Genomic DNA, 17604 nt, shown 5'->3' with positions numbered 1-17604 from the left:
TAGCCTAGTATTTTTATAGATCTCTAGAGTTTTCTTGGGATAGCCTATCTTCTGGTTCTCAATGTAAATATACTTGGAATAAAATAAACCCAACAACGTTATCTATTACTAGCTGGTTAATAGGAATCTATGATAATATTTTTGGAATGGAAATTGAATTGAATTTGTATATAGAATGTACGCTTTTTCTAGTTATCTAAGTCAACTTTAGAAATGCTTATTCATTATCAATGTATATGAAATAGTGTAAAAATTTTCTTGAACTCAGTTTCTTTATTTCTGTTGGCATTGGTATCAATGCCTTGGATAATAAAATCTGCAAACTAAATTCTCTCTTTTCTGAACAAAATAATTGAGGAAATTCATTCAAAAGCCAGCCATGAAAATTAAAAGACATGATCAAACCAAATGTTGCAGAAGATAGGCAAAGTTCTGTTCTTAAGGAGCCACTGAGTCAGTCTAATGTGATAAACAGATATTGGCAAACTATTATTTAATAAACTAATTGAAATTGTGGTAAACATGATGTGAGAGACATGCGGAGTGTTCTAAGAATGTGTAAGAAGGGATCTCTCCCTAATTTGATGTTTGTAAGCCATGGATCATTTTCAAAGTAACCATCATTCACATTTATTTTTGAAGAAACTTATAAGAAAGGCTGGAGTTTTCTGATAAAATTTGGTTTATAAGAGTAATATCTTCACCCATCCTTATTTTGTCTAGGGTAAATTTCAAACGTAGTAGTTAACTAGTGTTGTATAGTTCTGCTTCATGGTTTTAGAGGGTTTGTTTTTTAGTATGTGTTTTCCTTACTCAGTAATAACACACAGACTTAAAGTCAGTCCACATTTTGTATACTCAGATTTCGGTAATAAAATATTAATTTTCATTAGTTCGTTGAAACACACCCATTAATAATAGTACAACCTACCTAAAGAGTACAATTAAATATTTTAAGTGCCATATTTGTAACTTTTCTATAAAATTTTTTTGTTTTTACTTGGAGGATAAAAGACTAACTTCTTAATAGTCCTAGTCTGATTCATCAGTCTAATTTCATAATTAATTTCAAAGATTGGAAAACACAATATCAAGACGTTCTCCTGAATTACACCTGGGTTTTACACTGTGAGTTAATGCAAGACACTTATATTTTGAAATTTAGACTTAATGGCATATAGCTTACTCCTAACTTGATGGTCCAACATAAACGTATCTTTATATGCTGTATTTAGGATGAGAAGTAAAGATTACTGTTGTTCAAGTTTGAAGGGGAAAAGGAATAAATAGCAAAGATTTATGGAATTAACTAAAATTTCATATATTTTACTGTGTTCCCTTGAGAAGGGTCCCACGTTCTGATTCCCAAACTGGATATTTAGGAAATCTCTAAGAGAGCATCAACAGATTTATGAATATATATTTTCCTTTGACAAATTAAAAATAAGATGAGAATATTATCAGGTATTCCATGTTTACAGATGTAATAAACTCGCTGACTTTCTTAGCTCATAAAGTTTTGACCTCAGCACTCTGGGAAGGCTGTTTCCCTAAATGTATTTTAAGCCACTTGTAATTCTCTACATATGCATATGAACTTCATAGAGTAATGATACAGGTATGCCAAATTTTCCTGCAACTGTGGTTAGTTAGCACAGTATTTTCAGTCAATCTGTTTTCTATTTACAACTCCATCATTCCATTTGTAACGAAGTTAACATCTTTAAGTTGTAAACATCCTCCTAGTTAAACAAAATTAAATGTTTAAATATAAGCACATTCTTCATATTTCATTCTTGGTAGATTAATCATTTTGTATAGGAGTATCTAAGTCTCAAGGTCTGAAATCTAGGATAAATAATAAAAATAAAAGTCAGAACTGGAATCTAAAATCCAGGATGGTTTTTTTATTCATTTAAGATGTGAACTTGGCAAGTCACCTCCCCTCCTTGTCACTTGTTTTCCTCATTCATAGAGTGAATCTGTTGGCGTAGTTTAGTGGTTTTTACTTTTCAGTGACAGAAGCCTCTTCTCAGACAAAATCTATGTATAATCTCAACATACATAAAAATAAATAATAATAATGGAGCTTTTCTTAGGGAAGCAGCAATGAGGGAGGAAGGGAGTGGGGTGGGGCTGAGTGACCCTAGAGCCGGACCCTGTATGCTGCTCGCCCCCTTCCCACACAGCCTATTGAAGATGGCTCTAGTCTACATCAAATCATTCCTCAAATGCCAGGGACCACATTTTGAAAATCATGTAATTATATGATTATTACATTTCTTTAAAATTCCCCAATAATGTAATCTCTATTACATAAATTGCTATTTGTCTATTAAAGCCTTGAGAATCCTATTATCTACCTTAAAAAAAGAAATGATATATGCAAATATAAGTAAGTTTCAATCTATGATAAGAAGGATTCTAAGGTAAAAAGCCCACATTTCATTTTAAAGCCACTGACTTAAGTATTCCATAAAATTGCTCCATAATGCCAAGTAGTTCATATTTAGGAAATGAATAAATTGATAAACTCGAAGTAACCCTTTAACATGCAGAAAATTCCAAAAATCTTTTAGTTAAATTTTAATTCTCTTACCCATCTTTCCATTTCACTGTGAAGATGAGAAAAACAATTTTTTTTTTTTTGTAAATTTAAAGGCAGAATGTGCTAGAATGAAGAATTTTTCACTTCCCAGCTTTGGTTACAAGAAAGTAAACACTTCTGTCAGCACACATGTATGCAACTAATAGGTTCTTTCGGTCATAGTATGTACAACAACAGAAAATGAGAGGGAAGAGAGCATATTCTACAAAATAGTTAATTGCCCAGGAAAAGAAAAGTCTGCAGGAGACAAAGTTCTTCACAAGCAGCCGTTTTCTTTGCCAATTAGTGAAATGAATTTGATGGTTATGAGGCAGGAGTAATGGGTTTTCACTGTGACTAGTTTCTAATGTGAGCAAGGGTTCTCTGCCTACCTAAAATTAAGCAAGGGTTCTTAATGAGCCAAGGGTTCTCTACCTACTTAAAATTAAGAAAATGAATAAAAGCAAGTTTTCAATAATCCCAAAAGGACTCAAAATGAACTTGTCCCAGCAGTTACCTTATATAGACTCTGTGACACAGTTCCCCTTCTGCAAAAATACTGAGTGTAGATCATTACTTTCCAACAGTCATGTACAGAGACCTACTTTATAACACTTCAGGGAAGTTAATGTACTAGATCTTGAAGTGCCTTTCTGGAACGTGAAGTAATCTGTAGTTTTCTTCTAGTAGCACTGTTAACTCTTGTATCGTTTTTAGGTCCATGGGGCCGATGCATGGGAGACGAATGTGGTCCAGGAGGCATTCAGACCCGCGCTGTGTGGTGTGCTCATGTGGAAGGATGGACAACATTGCATACAAACTGCAAGCAGGCCGAGAGACCCAGTAACCAGCAAAATTGTTTCAAAGTTTGTGACTGGCACAAAGAGTTATACGACTGGAGGCTGGGACCCTGGAATCACTGTCAGCCTGTGATTTCAAAAAGCCTGGAGAAACCCCTTGAGTGCGTTAAAGGGGAAGAAGGCATTCAGGTGCGAGAGATAATGTGCATCCAGAAAGAGAAAGACATCCCTGCGGAGGATATCATTTGTGAGTACTTTGAGCCCAAGCCTCTTCTGGAACAGGCCTGCCTCATCCCCTGCCAGCAAGATTGCATTGTGTCTGAGTTTTCTGCCTGGTCGGAATGCTCCAAGACTTGTGGCAGTGGGCTCCAGCACCGGACGCGTCACGTGGTGGCGCCCCCCCAGTTTGGAGGCTCAGGCTGTCCAAATCTGACTGAGTTTCAGGTGTGCCAGTCCGGTGCCTGTGAAGCTGAAGAGAGCATGTACAGCTTGCAGGTGGGGCCCTGGAGCACGTGCTCGATACCCCACTCGAGGCAAGTAAGACAAACAAGGAGACGTGGGAAGAATAAAGAACGGGGCAGGGGCCGAGGGAAAGGAGTGAAGGATCCGGAGGCCCGTGAACTGATCAAGAAAAAGAGAAATAGAAACAGACAGAACCGACAAGAGAACAAATATTGGGACATCCAGATTGGATACCAGACCAGAGAAGTTATGTGTACTAACAAGACGGGGAAAGCTGCTGATTTGAGGTAACATTTTATTACCATTAAATAAGCGTGTCTCTCTGTCAAGACCATGGGCTAGAGAGTACTTAAGACCTGCTGTACTAAGTCCTGGAATTCATATGTGTACACCTAGGACGAGCTACCCCCAAGTGGGACATTTTCCACTTGAAGACATTTAAGCTTTTGTGGTTTTCCTGAAGTTACCTCTGTCTTGTACATGTTTAGGCACTATACCACTAGAGGTAATTTAAATTTTCCTGTCAAAATCTAAAGCATGAGAGATTCTCCATAAGATGATATTGCTTCTTTAGGTCAGCAATGCTGTTTTCATCTATAATGGGGAAAAAAAAAATGTAGCGGGCTGGAGTTTGGGAATTTTCAATTCAGATACTTATTTTAGTAAGAATAAGGCACACTTATAATCTCCCCAAGTTTATAGCATGTTCAGAATTACCCTATAAACAAAATCTAAACAACCACCCAGGGAGCTATACTTAAGAATAGTTCCTTTTACATTTTATAAAATGGAATAACTCTCCCCGGAGAAGAAGAGGGAAACCAGCAGAAAATAAGGTAAGTAGAGGTTATTTAATCATGAGTAGCTTACTTTAGAAAACATGTAATTAATTGACTGCATTGTCTAGACAGAAATTATTTGTCAAATTATCTCTGGGTAAATAATGACTATATTATGAAAGACTTCTCATGCATGATTTATTTCTTGTGAAAATATTCACTGAGGATTATCTAAAGGGTATGATGTTTTCTGGATATTCTAAATTTTGCTCTTGGATAAGCCAGACCATCTGGGAGGGGCTTATTTGGATCATTTGCATAATTGCTTCTTCTGAAATATTTATGCAGCTATGATTTGGACTGAACTGAGAGAAATTATGGCAACATCACTCAGAATTTTATATCATATTTATTGTAGAAATGACATTGGAAGTGTCATCTACTCCATTGCACAGTCTGTTCTCTTGATTAAAAACACATAAGATAAATTTCACTGAAGTCTCAACCCATGTGCTTCTGGTGAGCATCTGGATCGTTTTCCTTCTGGCCCCTGGAAATCTTGTTATAGATCACATTTTCCCGTTTACCTTGGGAACATAAGTAGGACTGTGTGGCATGCGTGTTGTTTACTAATAGCCCCCATCGGCTTCATGTTCTTCTCACCCTCATTATTTTCTTTCATTCATTCTTGTCTAATGATTTTGCTATCTATGGATTTTGAAAGCTGACTGAAAGCCTTTTTGGAGCAGGATATAGTTTAAATAAGTGAGTAAACAAACAATTGATGTATCTGCCTAAGACAATTTCTCTCATCATACCATTGTTCTGGTCGCTATTTTTAGGATATTTGCTACTCCCTCTTTGTACATACAAAATTGGATTTTCTTTCAGCCGTACAGTAATTTGCTCTCTCTCTGTTCTGAGGTCATCAATCCAACTCTTTTCCTGGTCTTGCTAAAGGCTGCTTCTCCTGCCTTCATTCCCCAGGTTCCCTGTAACTCCTTGAGAGAGAGGGAGAGGGAGAGGGAGAGGGAGAGGGAGAGAGAGAGAGAGAGAGAGAGAGAGAGAGAGTGTGTGTGTGTGTGTGTGTGTGTGTGTGTGTGTGTTCATCTCTGATTCTGTGTCATTAACATTTTAATTTCAATCCCTGTTTAATTCTTTTCTGACTGTCCTTTTCCTGGTGATTTTCTGATCTCTTTTCCTGAAGTATTACAGTTATATTAGTTACTTGGCTCCCACCATGTAATTGAATAAGCCTCCAAGGCAACTTGAGTTGTCTCCTGCTGTCGCTAGGTTAATATGCTGTAGACATTTAATTTCATGTTGACTATTCAATTAAAAGTATAATTAAGGTAGTAGCTACTACTGCATAGAGCCTGATATTTCCATCCAGTTATTTGTAAGCAAATAGATATAAAAATCTGTAGATCCTCTGCCGGGTGCTTATATTCCATTAGAAATACCATATCTATTCCAATAAAATGGTAGTTGCATGTATGTTATAACTTATTAAGGTATAAATTAAATATTATGTTAAACAAATTGCTTCTTAATATTTCTCTTATTTGACAATTATATATAAGAATAATATGAATAAATATATATGATTAAGAAAGTTAGTCTTAGTAAAGAAGATACAACAATTAGGTATTTTGCCTACATTTTTCTCAAACATTACACCATACCAGTGGAGCTTTTTAAAGTGAAGAATAGATGGATAACTCCAACAAAGAACAGGACCACAGGTGAAAGACTTGATGATTAAAGTGTTTCATCTTATATCAAATTCAGAAACAATTTTATTGTGTAAGAGGATAAAAAAGTCATTTAGTAAGGCTAAAACAGTCCTATTACAATAACTAAATGAATTTATATAAATAAACCTAAGAATCTTGGGGAAGCAGTTCATAGGGCAAATAAAAATAATTTTAGTAGAATTGCTGCTAGAACTTCAAAGCTAAGGATGATAGATTTCCCATGCTTTCTGCTTTCAAACAGACTAAAATCAGTAAGAATGAAAAACATGAATGAAAGTCCATCTTTTATGACAATAGGAAACAATCACAGTCCCAAACCACAATTGATAGAGAAGATTATAGATTAATTTTCAATCTATAAATTAAATAGATCTAATTGAGGGAGGAAAGTTAAAGGGGCATTATGTCTTTATACCTTTCGTGAGCACTCAAAATCTCTAAGAGTAGCCTGAAACTTCTGAGGGGCCAGGTTAATGGCATGTTTTATGATGGTATGGTCTGTGTTAGTGAAAGGGCTGCTGAAGCCTCCTTGTGTTCTGTTTGAAAGCAGAATGGCATAATAGACAGGACTGAGGGAAACTCACTATGCCATTATTGCCAAGAAAAGACTATTAGTTTGATGGACTGGGGGATTAAAATTTTGATGACCAGTGGAAGAGAATTCTAAATCATTACACACACCATGACACAGGGGGCTTCCCTGTGAACCAGTGATTTTCAGCTAGGCTTGAATAGAGTCTTACCCCAGGTGAAGAGTTGTTTTGAAAGTTTCAACAGACAGCTCTTCAAGAAACCAAACATATTAAAGAGAATATGGTCTGAATCAAAACCAGAAGTAATTTTAGTATTCAAAGAAGAGTCAAGAAAATAGAATTTTAAAAGTGATTTGACAGAGCTCAGAAAAGACAAGGAAGAGAATTATAAAACAAGTAAATAAATTCACATTACATGCAACAGTAATTGGAAAATATTCGGTGGTAAGAGGAGTCAGTGAGATGGAGAACAGTTTAAGAACATCAACTCCAATTTTTTGAAAAGATGATGGGTCTGGAAAGCAGATCACTATATAAAATTCTGGGATTCCTAAAGATAGGACCAGAAAAAGAACAGAAAAAAGAAAAAACAAGATAAAATAAAACCCCCAAAATATAATAGAAGACTTTCCTCAAGTTGGAAGACTTTAATCCACAGATTGAAATTGCACAGGGCCAATATTCTGGTAGAGGAGGCTGGAATAATGTCCTCATGGAAGACCTGATATAGAACAATTTTATAAAGAGAGACAAAGAGACACCAAACCAAAGACCAGGTTAGTACCCAGTTCTGAAACATTAGCAGCATTTCCTTTATAGTCAAAAATGAGACAGGACTGCACATTATCTTCACTGTTAACATTGATCTGTAAGTATTAGTCAATGTAGTTGAAAAGAGAAAGAAATGAAAATTGGAAAACAGGTGGAAATATTAAGATTTTTCCAGATGTTATAGAAAACTCAAGATATTCAATTGAAAATATATTATAAACAATAAAATACCTCAATAGGGTGGATGGACACAAAGATAATATCTCAAAATCAATATATTCCCTAGATGCAAACAACAATTAGCTAAACATGATGGGCACAAAAAATTAAAATATCCCATTTACAATAGTAAAAATTCTGTTAATAAACCTAATTATAAAATTTCTGCACATAATACCAGACTTTGAAAGTACAAAAGTAAATGTGTACCTATCTAGAACATCTAATAAATATATCAATTGTCCCTACATTGTTACTATAAAATTAACAAGAGAAAAATAAGTAAAAGCCAGGAAAATTCTGAAAAATAAAAGTAGAGAGAAAAGACTAGTGTCACAAGATAATTAAATGCATTTTATTCTTTGAATAATAATAATTTTATGTTAGCACATGAATAATCAGATCAGAAAAGGGTCTAGAAAAAAGCTCCTCAAAACCCTGCAGTATGGTGCCAATGGTGAAGGAGCATTTCCAAGTTGGGAGAAAAGATATAATTTAATCAATTTCTTTTTGTTTGGAGGGCAATTGCTTTGCCACATAAAGAAGAAGAAGAAGGAAGGGGAAAAAAGAATTGTATCCCTTTTTCAATTGTATACCCAAACAAAGTCCAGGTTCATTTAGTACTTAAAAATGTTTTCTTTTTAAATACTAGAAGAAAGTCTAGAAAGTTAAAGTCTCAAAATAAGGAAGGTATCCTTATGTGACCTATTAGGCCACAGAATGCAGAAAACATACAGGAAAAGATTCATCTATACGATTATATTTATTTGAATAAAGAAAATTTTGCTCAGGAAAAATGTTAACTAATTAAAATCCAAGTAGCAAATGAAGAAAAAATATTTGTGATATGTAAAATTGACAAAGAGCTAGTTTTCTTAATGCATAAAGAACTCCTACAAATCATTAGGGGAAAAGTCCAAAATCTAATACAAAAATCAGCAGAAGTTTAAGAGAATGAGAAGACAAGCCACACTGGGGAAAACATTTGCAAGACACATTTGATAAAGGGCTATTATCCAAAACATACAAAGAACTCTTAAAACTCAACAGTAAGAAAACAAACTACTGGATTAAAAAATGGACTAGAAACCTTAACAAATACCTCACCAAAGAAGATATACAGATGGCAGATGAAGCATATGAAAAGATGCTCCACATCATATGTCATCAAGTAGATGCAAATTAAAACAACAATATGATACCACTACACACCTATTAGAATGGCCAAAATCCAAAATAACGACAACACCAAAAGCTGGTGAAGATGTAGAGCAACAGGAACTCTCCTACATTGCTGGTGGGAATGCAGAATGGTACAGCCACTTTGGAAGACAGTTTGGCAGTTTCTTACAGAACTAAACATACTCTTACCATATGATCCAGCAATCTTGCTTCATCAAGAATTTACCCAAAGGAGCTGAAAACTTATGTCCACACAAAAATCTACACATGAATGTTTATAACAGCTTTATTCATAATTGCTAAAACTTAGAGGCAACCAAGATGTCCTTCAGTAGGTGAATGGATAAAGAAACTGTGTTACATTCAGACAATAGAATATTATTCATTGCTTAAAAAGAAATGAGCTATCAAGCCAAGAAAACACATGGAGGAAACTTAAATGCATATTACTAAGTGAAAGAAGCCAATCTGAAAAGACTGCATACTGCATGATTCCAACTATAATATATGGCATTGTGGAAATGGCAAACTATGGAGACAATAAGTAGATCTGTGTTGCCAGGGGTTAGATGGAAGGGAAGGATGAATAGGCAGGGCACAGAAGATTTTTAGCGCAGTGAAACTACTCCATATAATACTATGACGGTTGATATATGTCCAAACCCATAGAATGTACAACACCAAGCGTGAGTCATAATATAAACTATGGGCTTTGGGTGATAATGATGTGTCAGTGTTGGTTCATCAGTTGTAACAAATGTACCACTCTGGGGGATGATGGTAATGGGTGAGGCTATGCATGTGTCGAGGCAGAGGGTATATGGGAACTGTTTATATTTTCAACTCAATTTTGCTGTGAACTTAAAACTGCCCTAAAAAATAAAGTCTATTAAAATCAGCAAAGGACAGGATCAGGTCAGAGAAAATATGCTAATCTTCAATCATAATTAAGAAATATAAAACATTTAAAATCTCATTTTCACCTGTCAAATGAGCAAATAAAAATGTTTGATAGTGTATCAGGGATTACAGCCTCCAGGTTTGGTGATTCACTAAAAGGACTCAGAGGAATCAGCATATAGTTGCATTCATGGGTAAGATTTATTACAGTGAAAGGATGCAAAGCAAAATCAGCCAAGGAAAATGTGCATGGAGAAAAGATGAGAGGAAACCAGAAGCAAGCTTCCAGGGTTCTCTCCCTGAGGAGTTTTGCAGCCTACGCTTAACTCCTCCAGCAAAGAGCTGCAACAACATGGCCAGGCATTGTCTACTTGGGAAAGCTCACTAGAGACTCAGTGCCCCAAAGCTTTTATTGGCAGTTGATCACATAGGCACCCTCAACCTGGCATGTACAAAAATTCCAAACTCCCAGAGGGAAAGCAAGTATTCACCATAAATCACATTGTTTAGACAAACAAATTGGGCACAGAGAGCCACTTTATCATTTAGAGCAGTTTTATCATTTAGAGAAAATTTTATATCAATGTAGGGAACTGTTTACCAGGTAAGTTCCCAGATGCCAGCCAAAGGCCAATCCTGCAAACAGACCTTGTATGGGTAGAAGTCTGAGACTTGCTTGCTATTTTATCAACAATATTATTAAATATTAAAGAAATTGGGGAAAGAGTTGCTCTTATACAGTTTTGGTGGGGGCAAAAATAGGTACAAATATCTGAAAAATAATTTTATAATATGTGTCAAAATTAAAAATACACGTTCCTTTGGCAGTGATTTTATTCCTGGAAATTTTTTCTAAAATATATCTGTGTAAATATGTGTACATCTCTCATTGTAGCATGATTTGTTACAGAAAAACAATCTAAATCCAACCAGTCAAGGACTACTTAAATCATGGTGCTTCCACCTGTGGAATGCCATGTAGTTATTACCAAATGAGATATGTATCTCAGTCAATGCAGGCTGCTATAACAGAGTATCATAGACTAGGTGGCTTATAAACAACAGAAAAAATTTTTTTCTCACAGTTCTGGAGACTGAGAAGTCCAAGATCAAGGCATCAGCAAATCTGGTGTCTGGTAAGGGCCCTCTTCCAGGTTGCAGACTGCTCACTTCTCACTGTATCTTCTCATGGCAGAAAGAGGAGAAGAGAGCTCTCTCTAGGGTTCCTTTATAAGTGCACTAATCCCATTCATGAGAGCTCTACCCTCATGATTACCTCTGAAAGGTCCCACCTCCTAATAGCATCGCCCCGAGGGTTAAGGTTTTCAACATACGAATTTTGGGGGCACACACACATTCAGTCCATTGCAGTATGTGACTTCTAATTAAACATAAGGGAGTAAAGGTAGTTTTATTTTAATTCACTGCCTTGAAATTAGCCAGAAACACCAATAAAGGAAATAATCACTTCTGTTTACAGTTAAAAAAAAAAAAAAAGAAAGAAAGAAAGAGAGAAAGAAAGTATCCACATGAAAAATGCAGATCTAAAGGACGGAGGAATCTAGGACTTGAGGTGGGGAGATTCCTTTAAAGTAATTAGGACCCAATCCAGGAAGATCCATTCAAGAATCTTTTCCTTGGAATATCTCAGTCTTGGGAGGTGGGCGTGGACCATCCACAGAGGCAATGGGGAAAGTCCCTTAGGATCCAGTTCCTCACCCTAGAACCACAGGGGAAGTATAGCTGGAGGAACAGAACATACCTCCCCTCATCTCTTGGCTGAGTTAAGTTGTCAAAAGTGAAGTGGAGAAGAAGGGGATATAGGAGGCAGATATTTCTAGATTGCAGCAACCATAACTTTAAGGCTTGTAAGATCTAAGGCTTTGCTGTAAGCCACCCTCACATCTGGAAAGCTTTTAGCTGTCCCAGGTCCCCAGTTCCTGAAATAAAGACCTGAGTATGCATTTCAAGGGAACATGTTTCAGGAAGAACTATGAAATCTACTATATGTAATACAAGAAGTATTTAGTGGAAGTAGAGCCTACTTTTGAAAATACCTTCCTTTTGAACACCCATTGTTTTGTTGTATTGTCTGACAAAGGCAATTAGTTGTAATTATAAATCTAATGGAAGCATTGCCAAGAAGTGTGGAAAATTCAGCCCAGTAAATTCCTGAGGGAATAAGAATTAGAATTTAAAACAGATTTCTGTTGGCTAAGACAAAAAAAAAGTAGCTTTATCCAGTTTCCAGATAACTCCATAAATCAGACATTTTAGGCACAAATACGTAAGGATAAAAAATAACTGGGTCCATGAATATAGTCAGCTCATCTTTGACAAAGAAGCAAAAGCAATACAATGGAGCAATGATAGTCTCTTCAACAAATGGTGCTGGAACAACTGAATATCCACGTGCAAAAAAAAGAATCTAGATATAGACCTTACACCCTTCACAAAAATTAACTCAGCCTCCAGCAACCAAGATGTCCTTCAGTAGGTGAATGGATAAAGAAACTGTGTTTACCTTCAGACAATGAAATATTATTCAGTGCTATTATTCAGGACTTTGAGTGATTATGATGTGTCAAAGTAGGTTCATCCTTGGTAAAAATTGTACCTTTCTAGTGAGTAATGTTGGTAATGGGAGAGGCTGTGCATGTGTGAGGGCAGGGAGTATATGGAAAATCTCTGTGCCTTCCTCTCAATTTTGTTGTAAAACTAAAACTGCTCTGAAATAAATCATCTTTTTAAAAAACTGGGTAATACATGAAGAGAAAATAATCTAGTAACTCCTAGAAATACTGACAAATTGGAATACTTTTCTCTCATTTTGTTATCAATTTTCTTTTTCTTTTTTTAGTCTATATAAATTCAACCTTAGCATTTCAAATAGTAATGAATCATGCTCAAGTGACTTTCTGATTTTTTTTCCTAAACTCATGCTTTTTTGACATACCCTCTAAACTTCAAACTTAAATCTGTTGAATAGGAAGTTGTATTTTTTCTCAACACAGTCTCTCTCTTTATGCCTGATTCCTATTTTACTCTAGGATACTTGTTGTTCACTACTCCATCCTTCTCTTTTAGGCTTGCTCTCTAGAATGGTCATATAAAAGTTCAATATAAAGCCACTGGCTTTACAACAGTCTGAAAATTTCACTCAGTCAACAAGAGGGGAATTTAAGTAATGGATAATTATGAGAAATAAGTACTCAGTAAGAGTAGGGAAACCTGTGCACTCATGGCTCCACAAAATTGAACAAGTCATTTAAACTTTCTGGGACTCAGTTTTTTTTCACCCATAAACCATATGTGTGTGTGGCAGTGGGCAGTGATGAGCGAAAGGAGGGATCTTAAAAATTCTCCAAAGGCCTTCCAAGTTTTGTGATTCCAATGAACCTTGAACCAAAACCATACCTAAAATTGTCATATATATAAAAAGTCATATATATTTTTCTTGGCAGAAAGTTAATTTTCAACGTGTTCCACAAATCAGTTCATTGTGAAACATGGAAATGAATGTATATGCAGTGCCTGTAGAATAAGACAGCTCTCCTGGTCTTGAAAGTAACTGCAAGATTTTTCCTCAGTTGATGCGCTACATGGTTCCTGAGGGCCCATTCCCAGGATACGACTGTGAATCAGTGAAACTGCAAATCTTATCCTGACCTTATCAAAAAGAAGGGAGTAAATTGCCCACTTCTTAAAGTAATATTGACTAGTTTTAGGTTATTCAGAATCCATTTATAAAATTACTACTTCTCATGCATAAATAGCAGGCTTTTAGATTAAAAACTTTCTGTAATATCCCCAGTGTCGATTTGCCTGCCAGATACTCACCAGCATTTCTCAGGAGCTTGCGTCAGCTGCTTTCTGGCCACATCTGACTAAAGAAGTAGTCAATATGTCCACATTCTTTTGTAGATAATATATGGCTAACCAGAAAACCTTTACTTTTCTCAAAATGTAGAACTAACTGGGCATATATTATATTTACCCTTAGAGAGTCACTCGCAGACCTTCCAGATCCTGCTTATGTGCCTGGAGGTTGATCTGTGAGCAGCACATTAATAAGCCTTCCCAGTTCTCTTCTTCCTGGTTGGGCTCTACCCACGGGAGGCAGCAGCAGTCTATCAGAAGGTGGGAAGAGAGGGGTGTTGGGCTATTCATTCTGTCTTCCGGGGTCAGCAGTGCCTGAGTTCCTCTAACAAAAGGCTTCAGCCCCTGCCCAGCAGCGCTTTCCTACTGCTCTGCATCTAGCTCAGTGCTGCTAAAATCCTTTTCTTGGTCCCTTTGTCACCTTGGGGTGATAAATTTCCCATAGTAGCTAGCCCCAGAGCTCTTCACCATCCCTTGGCGATGTAACACTGCCCTTGCTGTTGCTGTTGTTAATAATCCTTTTATTAAACTCTTCTGAATTAACCCATGTGAGTTTGTAATTTGTTCTCTGCTAACCTTGACATATACTAGAGTACAATGTTAGAGCCAGAGAACTACTACTGTGTCATTGCTGGTTTACTTATTAACTTAGTCTTTATTTACTCCCTTTCAACTAAGACAGTGCCTAGCCTCCAATAAATGTTTGTCAAAGGATTAAAATTTAAGAGAATGTTTGGTCTTGGAACTTGAGCCTTTTAGTGAATAATATGGAGTCAAGTAAGGCCAATGGGAAAATGGAAATTTCTGTAGATTCTGAAGAAAGTAACCAAAATATGTAAATAACTCAAGAGAGATAAGTCATATTCAACTAAGAGAATGTAGAATATATAGAATGTAGAATATAGATATTAGACCATTCAGGTGACATCACTTAGAATATATTTCAATATTATTGTGCCTGGTTAACACCAAACAATTGCTGTTGCATAATTAGATAAAGTATATTTTCTGTAGAACATAGAAAATGTACTATTCCTAATATTGTAAATGTATTCCAATTGTTTCTGAGCATTAGCTTATTTAGCTTAATCTTTAGTCCATTTATTAGCATTTTTAGTTATACTGTAAGTGTATTATTTCTGTTTTTACATCTTGAAGGCACTAAGCTACTTAGTCATAACTATCAATTAATTGGTGTTGATGACAGCAAACTAAAAGGCTAATATTGTCAATATCCACCTGTAAACTTATATCAAATTCAAAAATATCAGTGTGACCCTCAGAGTCACTTCCCACATCCTAAAGTACCACTGTCCCATCATGCCTAGGATATCTTCACCTCTCCTACATCTGTCTCTTTTGCCTCCCAGGAGTATTTTTGGTTTAAATGATGATCCTATCATGGGACAATTAAAAGGAAGTTCTTAGGTAGCTTTTAAAATATGTTTAACTTACAAGAAAGCATTTAGGGCCGGGGCTAACCTTAAGCCACAGTGTAGATATCAATGCCTAATGTTCCTTCACATAAACTTTAAAGTCCATTCCAACCGCCTCATTTTTTCCTCAGAGCTTTATTAATATCTCCCATTTGACTGTTCTAAGTTTAGCTTTTTTCCTTGAGCTGGTGTGAGAGCATGTTTCCTTGAGAAACTTCCTTGAGCGGACACTTCCTTAAGCAGCCTGGCCACTGTCTGGGCAGTGACCTTGCATCTCCTTGGCAGCAATTTTGATCTCATCCATTGTTCTGTTTTATTTGCTGGAATTCTACCAGCTTTATATGGGTAGTACTGAATCTCTGTCTGACTGGAACATAACAAGAAGAATTTCAATGGGAGGAAATACTTACAAAAGGAAAAAAAATCTACGTGGGATAAGGATTTTAATAAATCATTAATGCATTATTTGTATAACCTAATTAAGAATATGCTCACTCTTAGAATCTACTAATACATTGTGTTAGTAACTTCATGTGTTTTGTCTTCTTTCTTCCTTAAAATTGTTGCTTATATATTGGGCATTATTTTAGGCCTCTTCTCACACTTTCACCTTGCTATGTTCTTTATTGTTCTAATTTTGTATCATTTTATTATAAGTCGATTATCCAGCTTTTTCCCCAAATTTTTTTGACAGATTTTTTTCTCTATTTAGTATAGATATGTGGTTATTGATACTACATTTTAAAAGAATGTGATCATGGAAAATTTGTTTGGGTAGTATTTACCAGGATAGCAGTTGAATTGTAAATGAACAAAATAACTGTGCTGTGCTTAATACAAGAAGCCATTGTACTTTGAAGATCTTGGAATGTTGGTACAGTCATGTACAGTGTAGAGAGCTGGAACAAACAAAGCATGTTTTTGATTTAAAAAATCAATTTTGACGGATACATTTTGGATTTTATATAGGGTTTTACAAAGTTTATCAGAAATGCAGTTCTCTGGCAGGTTCATGTCTATCAGGGATCCTGTATAGTAAAATTTAAAAAGAAATAGGTGAATTAAATTATGGTAGACATTGTATAGTTTCAGCTCTGTGGAAAGCATTGTTCCTGCACTTGATATCTTTAATTCTATGCATGAGAAACAAGGAGAAAAAAAAGTGAAAAAAATAAGTAAAATTACTTTAAATTACTCTAACTCCATGTAGACCCAGAAAGTTTTTGTCCTTTATGAGTTGTATAATATATAGTTCATAGTTGGTAACAATACTTGATGGAAGGATAAATCTAAGATAAAATGACTAAAGTTTTCAAGAGAAAGCTGCATCTGTATTGACTAGAATAATTTGATAAGGCAACAGAATTTGACCAAGTTCCCCAACATGGATTGTATTTACCTACATGTGGTGTGATGGGAAAAGTGAGCATTCCAAGTCAAACATAATTTTTAAAAAAATCTCAGAATTGAGAATGAGCAGGTTATTTGTAGAGGACAGCGAAGATAGTAAAGCAAAGAAATTTGAAGGTTTTTCCAGTAAGCAGGGACAGAATTATGTTCACAAGCAGAAATGGCATGCAGAATGAATTGGAGGGCCCAGATTTTAGAGTATGGGCAGCCAGGGCTTAGGTCATGTTTATAATCCAAGAATGGAGTGAGGAATACCTGAATCAAGGTATCAGTGCTGGGAATATTGAGTTCAAACAGACAATACAGAATCAATTTAGGAGGAAATTCAATCTTGGCAATTTCCATTGAAAAGTTTGACTGTATCTTTGATCTCTGCTTGCCTTGAGCCTCTAATTTCCACAACTGTGACCAATAAATGACAAAACACTAGGATAGTTGGGTTAGCTAAAATGGAACACTGGCAAGTAGTAGAAACAGAAAGAAAAGAAGTTGCCTTTCCTATTTTGGTGGTCAGCTATTTCATGCTCCTCAACTAATATATAGACTTTAAACTGGCCATTTTATTTGGGGTCCCACTTACATAATAGATCATAGCCAAGGATGCTGTGGGATGATGCCAAAGCATTGAAGCTGATCCCTGACTGTCCCTGTGGATAAATTTTCATGATGATGATAACTAAGGTTTTCTTCTCTTTGTTAAACATGTCCACGTATATCACTTTTGAGCCTTATAATTATGTGTGCTAGCCAAACTCTACACTCCCCAGGCTTTACCCTTTCAAAAAAGAAAAGAAAGGGATGTGAAAGAGGTTTCTTTTTAATAATTGCTTCATTCTACTCACTCCCCACCACCAAGTCTGCCCAAGTCTGCGAAGGGGTGTGGCTTAGC

The 17604-nt window shown here is 35.9% G+C and overlaps 1 protein-coding gene across 1 annotated transcript in view; it reads left to right on the top strand.

Annotated features, from left to right (window-relative positions):
- The window catches only part of THSD7A (thrombospondin type 1 domain containing 7A), a 455098-nt gene that overhangs the window by 190064 nt on the left and 247430 nt on the right, over nucleotides 1-17604 (top strand). The window contains exon 2 of the mRNA XM_059933940.1: nucleotides 3305-4136. Within this exon, the coding sequence (XP_059789923.1) occupies nucleotides 3305-4136 (832 nt within the window). The remainder of the gene's footprint in view (nucleotides 1-3304; nucleotides 4137-17604) is intronic.

The sequence above is a fragment of the Balaenoptera ricei genome, chromosome 9 (assembly GCF_028023285.1).
Source record: "Balaenoptera ricei isolate mBalRic1 chromosome 9, mBalRic1.hap2, whole genome shotgun sequence".
NCBI lineage: Eukaryota > Metazoa > Chordata > Mammalia > Artiodactyla > Balaenopteridae > Balaenoptera > Balaenoptera ricei.
The sequence above is the reverse complement of the archived record's forward strand: the minus strand, read 5'-3'. Positions and strand labels throughout refer to the sequence as shown.